Here is a 6,469-nt window from a genome sequence, read left to right as displayed (position 1 = left end):
TTGTTGTTGTTGCAGTTGTCATTGTTGTTTAGCTGGCCCAGGCTGGGTTTGAACCCGTCAGCCTCTGTGCATGTGGCTGGCACCATAACCACTGAGCTACAGACGCTGCCCCTACCTAATCTTTCTTTTCATAAAAAAAAATTTTATAGGGCACCCCACTGAGCCAGAATAGGTTTGGAGAGATTCCTACTGCATGCTTTCTCTAGCAGTTGGCGTACCTGACCAAACTTTATTTTGTGAAACATTCACTTTCACATGATTATTCTCTAAAGCATTTTCTCCTTCTTATCATACCATTCCTTTCTAGTCTCCTTAACAGAATTTCCCACCTTTCCACAAACAAGCAAACAAAACCCCCAAAATGGTAGCGTCTTTCTGGCTTGTGCTTTGGTTTCTGGTACATTTCTCTTCTCCTTGAACATCCTCATTCACAGCCTTCTGCCATACCTAGATTCCAATGACTCCCGTGTCTGTATCTCTAGATCCATATTTCTAACTGACCACTAAATATCTTTGCCTGGATGCCATGCAGACATCTCAAACTTAGAATGCCCAAAGCTTATCTTGTACTCCACTTCTTCCTCCTCCTTCATTCCCTATCTCTGGGAGTGGTACCATTCTCTCTCCACCCAGGAACTCAAGCCAGAAGCCTGGGTGTTTTCAACTCCTCCCTCTCCATGACCAATGGGTTATTAAATTCTCTTCATGCTACTTTAGAAATGTTTCTGTAGTTCACCCTCTCTTCTTCAGGTCCCTAACCACAGCCTTCGTATAAGTTCCCACCTATTGTTATCAGCAGTAACTTATCAGTTCTCCCATAACACCAAGTTGTCCCATCTCCAATTCTTTCCGTAGAATAGAGAACATAAGACTGAGTTTAAATGGTGGTTTTGAGAACTGACATAGGATTGCCTTTTAAAAAATTTGTCAAGGTACAAATTCTCTACTCTATCATTTCCATAATAATAATGTGAAAAGAATTTTTTTTTTTTTTTGAGACAGAGTCTCACTTTGTCACCATTTGGTAGAGTGCTGTGGCGTCATAACTCACGGCAAATTCAAACTCTTAGGCTCAAGCAATCATCTTGCCTCAGCCTCCTGAGTAGCAGGGATTATAGGCATGATCCACTGCCTGGCTATTGTTTAGAGATGAGGTCTTACTCTGGCTCAGGCTAGTCTTGAACCTGTGATCTCAGGCAATCCACCTACTTAGGCCTCCCAGATTGCGAGGATTCCAGGTGTGAACACTGTGCCCAGCTTTAAAAAGAATTTTTAACTTCAAAAAATACAAAGTACCAAACTCTCAAAATGAAATATAGTTTTTAACATATATTGGGCTTTTAAAATGAAGGACTGTTTCCAGAATGGGAACCACTGATCTAGAATCTACACTGCCTTCAGAGTGATCTTTCAGAAAGCAAAATGATTATGCATGTTATTCCCTAACTTTAAATTCTCTATATTACATATATTATTTAATTTGTTCCCATAATCTATATGTACAAGGTTAAGTAAACTCATCCTAGAAAAAAGTGCTACATACCTCATTGCTGTATTAACACGGTCACTTTTGAAGTAATCCTGTTGGAAAGCTATGCACTGATGCCAGTGCCTTGTCCACCCTCCAGAGCACTTTTTCTAGGATGAGTTTGTGAACTTAACTGTCAGACAGCATATAACAATAGCTCTGATGGCCATTCCAGAAAAAAGTTCCAAAATTCATCCAGTTTCACCAGCACAAACCTAAGTGGTTTCTTTGACATTTTCTTCTCTGTCAACCCTTTTATAGAATTCACTACCAAGTCTTGCCTATTTAATCTCCCAAATATCTCTTAACACCTGTTCAATTCTCATCATATCCACCATCACTCTGGTTCAAGTCACTATCATCTCTTGCCTACATTACTGCAATAGCCTCTGGTCTCCCTGCTTTCATTTTGGCCACCTTCAAATCCACTCTGCACACTGCAGCAACAGTGACCTTTCTGCAAATCTCACAAGATTAACTGTCTCCTCACCATTAAAAAATCTATTTTTTTTTTTTTTTTGAGACAGAGTCAGTCTTGCTCTATTGCCCTGGGTTGAGTGCCATGGGGTCATCATAGCTCAGAGCAACCTTCAAACTCTTGGGCTCAGGGATCCTCTTCCCTCAGCCTCCCGAGTAGCTAGGACTAGAGGCACCCACCACAATATCCGGCCAGTTTTCTACTTTTTGTGGAGACAGGGTCTCGCTCTTGCTCAGGCTGGTACCAAACTCCTGAGTTCAAGCAATCCACTCACCTTGGCCTCACAGAGTGCTTAGGATTACAGGTGTGAGCCGCTGTGCCCGGCTCATTATAAAACTTTTTAAGGGACTTCTACTCTTGGGACAAAGGTCAAAGGCCTTTGCATGATCTGAAAGCCCTGTAAGCTCTTCTTCTACCCTTTTCATTCCTCCAAGGCATAAACTTATGTTCCCAGTTTCCCCTGAGCATACTCACTCGCCCCTCCATCTCTTTGTATGATAGCCATTCTAGTCAGTTTTTAGTTCCTTAAATGTGTCAGACACCCTCCCTCTTGTTCTACAGATGAGAAAACCAAGGTTCAAAAAAGTTATGAGCTGTCTAGAGACAGACTGTTTAGTTACAGCTAAATAGTAGAATCTATGTCTTCTCTTTTAGATACAATGCATCTCCCCCTTCTTTTCCTTTACCAAGAATCTTCTGCCTAAACCAGTGGTACTCAACCTTCCTAATGCCATGGCTTTTTAATACAGATCCTGTGGGTCGTGACCCACAGGTTGAGAACCACTGCCCTAAACCTTTCCTCTCTCTTTTGCCTATTTATCCTTCATATCTCAGACTGAAGGATACTACTTCATCAAGGCAAATTCATGCTCTCATAGCACTAGTCATAAATTTACTTTGATTAATGACATTGATTGATTGATGCTTACTTTTGTTAACTGGTTCTATGATGACAGGGACCATATCTGGTTTTGCCAGATCCCAGGAACATATTAGGACTGAATGAATGGATAGATGAATGAATGATTGAAGGAACAATAACTATGAAATGCTCCAAGGTCAGAAAAAACTTTGAAAGCTGGAGCCAGAAAGAGTGTGCATGCACCTGTGGCTGAGTGGGTAGGGTGCTGGCCCCACGTACCAAGGGTGGAGGTTCAAACTTGGCCTTAGCCAAACTGTAGCAAAAAATAGCTGGGCGGTCTAGGGGGCTCCTGTAGTCCCAGTACTCAGGGAAGCTGAGGCAAGAGAATCACCTGGGCCCAGAAATTGCAGGTTGCTATGACACCACAGCACTCTGCAGAGGGTGATACAGTGAGAGTCTCTTAAAAAAAAAGAAAAGTGTGCAGAGACTACAGAAGTATATAGAGGCTGGGTGATGTTGGGTATTTTAAAGGATTTTGGATAAACAGAAGCTACTACTCCTATTTTCTGGCACTGTGTTTGGTGCAGGAACTTTTATATTGCTAGTTATTAATCAGATGAAGCTGTTTATTTATTTATTTTCAAATAGTCACAAAACCAATACAGAGAGAGCAATTTAAATATCCACAGAGATAGGCTCGGTGCCTGTAGCTCAAGCGCCAGCCACATACACCAGAGCTGGCGGGTTCGAATCCAGCCTGGGCGCCTGCCAAACAAGGACAACGACAACCAAAAAAATAGCCAGGTGTTGTGGCGGGCGCCTGTAGTCCCAGCTACTTGGAGACTGAGGCAAGAGAATCGCTTGAGCCCAGGAGTTGGAGGTTGCTGTGAGCTGTGATGCCATAGCACTCTACCCAGGGCGACAGCTTGAGGCTCTGTCTAAAAATAAAAATCCACAGAGATAGATTTAGAGGGAGAAATGAAGACATGTAAGGAAGGGATACTGCCTGAGGTGGTTTTTGTTTTTGAGATTTTAAGTTTTTAAGAGAGATCAATGTACATTTTTGCAGTTGTGGTCAGGGCCTGTGAAAAACCACTGGCAAGGATGCCCCTAAATACATTCTGATACCCAGGAAGCTTGGTGCCTAGTTTAAAGCTATAAAAACACCTAAACTCTCCAAATGAACAAAGAGCCACATTCAAGAGAGCGTGAGGCGTTGGCGCAGGCGGCCAATCACCATCGGCCGGGGCCGCAGACCAAATCCCTAACCGCAGCTGCAACGGGAGGGTCTCGCATCAAAGATTAGAGGTACAGAAATGGGCGAGATTCAGTGCCATTCGGGTGAAACGTCAGCTCCAAAAGCGAGGTGGCCAGAAACGGTAGAGAACTTGGGGTGCCATCTTTTGCATCAACGGGAGAGGCCGTGTGTCCCCACCCGTAATTCTCGTCACCCCCCGGAGAGCAAGGGGACTGTGAGGGGTTCAGGGTAATACGAGAAAATAACGAGGCGCTTCAGCTTCCCAAGTTACCTCAGGGGACGGGAACTGTGACTATCAACGTAGTCCTTTGGAGGCGTTAAAAACAGGAATGTGTAAAAATGGACATATTTCTCCCGGCCTCCTGTGCGGTTTATAAAACGTTTCCGTCCCAGGAGCGACCACCCCTTACTCTGGCTGGCTTGTCCCCTCTCCACAGGGCAGGCACAGGCATCTCCAGCTTAATCCGGCGCTCAAGATGGCCTTTACGCTGACCCTGCGCAGGCCGATTTGCACCAGGAGCGCCGAAACGCGGGGCTCGGCCGGACTCGGGTGCCGTCCCAGCCTTCCGTAGCCGGGGGCGCCCGGGCCGACTCCCAGGCGGAGGTGCCGGAACGCCCGGCTGACGCTGGCTCGGCCCGCTCGGCGGAGTCCTCCGCCGTCCCAGCATTCCCCGCGCCTCGCCCCCGAGAGCGGCTTCCGGCGGCGCGGGCGGAGGTGGGGGAAGAAGGAGCGCGCCCTGCCGCTCTGTCTCAGTCCCTCGCGCGCTCTCGGGCAACATGGCGGGCGTGGAGGAGGCAGCGGCCTCCGGGAGCCACCTGAATGGCGACTTGGATCCAGACGACAGGGAGGAGGAAGCTGCCTCTACGGCCGAAGAAGCAGCCAAGAAAAAAAGACGGAAGAAGAAGAAGAGTAAAGGGGCTGCTGCAGGTAAAAGGAGTTTTGTGTTTTCCCAGTCCCCACCAGGATGGGCGAATGGCTTGGCTCAGGCCCGGCCGGGATGGCTGGGAGCGGGGACCCGGCGGCCCGGACTCGACCGATTTCCAGGCTCGGGAGGGCTGGGTTGCAGATTCCGAACCCCGGGAAGAGGCGGTATCTCCGCCTGTGGAACTGGACGGCTGGTTGGGGAGAAAACATTGCCTCAGCTTCGCGTGTGGTTATTTCTGGGGTCGCTGGGCCCAACTCCTTAAGTTTCCAGAACTCGGTTTCCACCCAGACTATGGCATGGTCTTGAAACCGCACGGAGCACAGCCTCACTATTTTCCGCGTGGTTTGGCCGCCTCGAAAATCCACTTGTGACCCGTATTGCTGCCTCTTTGCTGGAGCAAGCTGGGACGTATTTTCATTGAGGGCAGGAGTAGTGTGGGCGAAGGTAATGCCAGATCAAATATACCCCCACCATCCTGTTTTTACTAGGGGTGTGAATGTGTGTGTATGCTTGTGCACTCATGTCATAGAGTAATTCCAGGATTGGTGGTGGTGGTGCGAATTTTCCCTTGCCTAATCTCACCGTAGAGTCCAGCTATAGCCTTATAGGCCTGTATTAGGATGCCACTGACAGGCACTGCAGGTAGGATATTCTGTTGCTCAGAATGGAACTTCTCGGGGCTGTTGTCTAAATCCACTGGTAACACAACGACAACAGTTGCAAGTTTACTGAAATTATGATTAGATGGGAATGGAGAAGGGAGCGTTGTAGCACTGTTGGGACTCTTCTGTAGCAAAATTTAGCCCCAACACATAGTCTGGTGGATGTCCTCAGGTGAAATCTAAACTCTGCAGTTTGTTTTGTAAGGTGTTCGGCTCACTGGCCCTAATACATTTTTAACAGTTGTATTTCATAGTATGAATTCTCTTCAGTAAGCCAGAATGTTACTTCATTATGCACAACCTGACAAAACTTTTTCTTTCTACCTGTAACATATTGAACATATTGCTCCTACAGCTAGACTGTAATCGCTTACAGATGAAGGGCCTGGTCTTGTGCTTAGACGTTCAGGAATTTTGTTTTTTAGTAATGGACTATCTTTTCCTATTTGTTTTGGTTTTACTTAGCCTATTATGATAGTGTCTTTCTTTATGGAGCTCAGAAGTTCCTTGGTGTTGCACATGAATCCTCTTCTTTGTAAGGTCTAACACATTTATCATCTATCTTAAGTATCTTTCTGGTAATTAAAATATTTGTAGTCTAACTGCTGACTACTTTTTTTTTTTTGAGACAGAGCCTCAAGCTATCCCCTTGGGTAGAGTGTTGTGGCATCACAGCTCACAGCAATCTCCAACTCCTGGGCTCAAGGGAGTCTCCTGCCTCAGCCTCCCAAGTAGCTGGGACTACAGGCGCCTGC

General features: G+C 46.4%; 2 protein-coding genes across 2 annotated transcripts in view; one reads left to right on the top strand and one right to left on the bottom strand.

Annotated features, from left to right (window-relative positions):
* The window catches only part of LOC105888473, a 49,267-nt gene extending 44,520 nt beyond the window's left edge, over positions 1 to 4,747 (bottom strand). Inside the window, exon 1 of the mRNA XM_012814151.2 lies at positions 4,537 to 4,747. The gene's annotated coding sequence lies outside the window, so the exon portion shown is untranslated. The remainder of the gene's footprint in view (positions 1 to 4,536) is intronic.
* Positions 4,748 to 4,831: 84 nt separating this feature from the next.
* The window catches only part of METAP2 (methionyl aminopeptidase 2), a 41,437-nt gene continuing 39,799 nt past the window's right edge, over positions 4,832 to 6,469 (top strand). The window contains exon 1 of the mRNA XM_023509205.1: positions 4,832 to 5,216. Coding sequence (XP_023364973.1) covers positions 4,904 to 5,216 — 313 coding nt within the window. The 5' untranslated portion in view covers positions 4,832 to 4,903. The remainder of the gene's footprint in view (positions 5,217 to 6,469) is intronic.

The sequence above is a fragment of the Otolemur garnettii genome, unplaced genomic scaffold (genome assembly GCF_000181295.1).
Source record: "Otolemur garnettii isolate 467f Iridium unplaced genomic scaffold, OtoGar3 scaffold00007, whole genome shotgun sequence".
NCBI lineage: Eukaryota > Metazoa > Chordata > Mammalia > Primates > Galagidae > Otolemur > Otolemur garnettii.
This window is presented reverse-complemented; position numbering and strand designations above follow the sequence as displayed.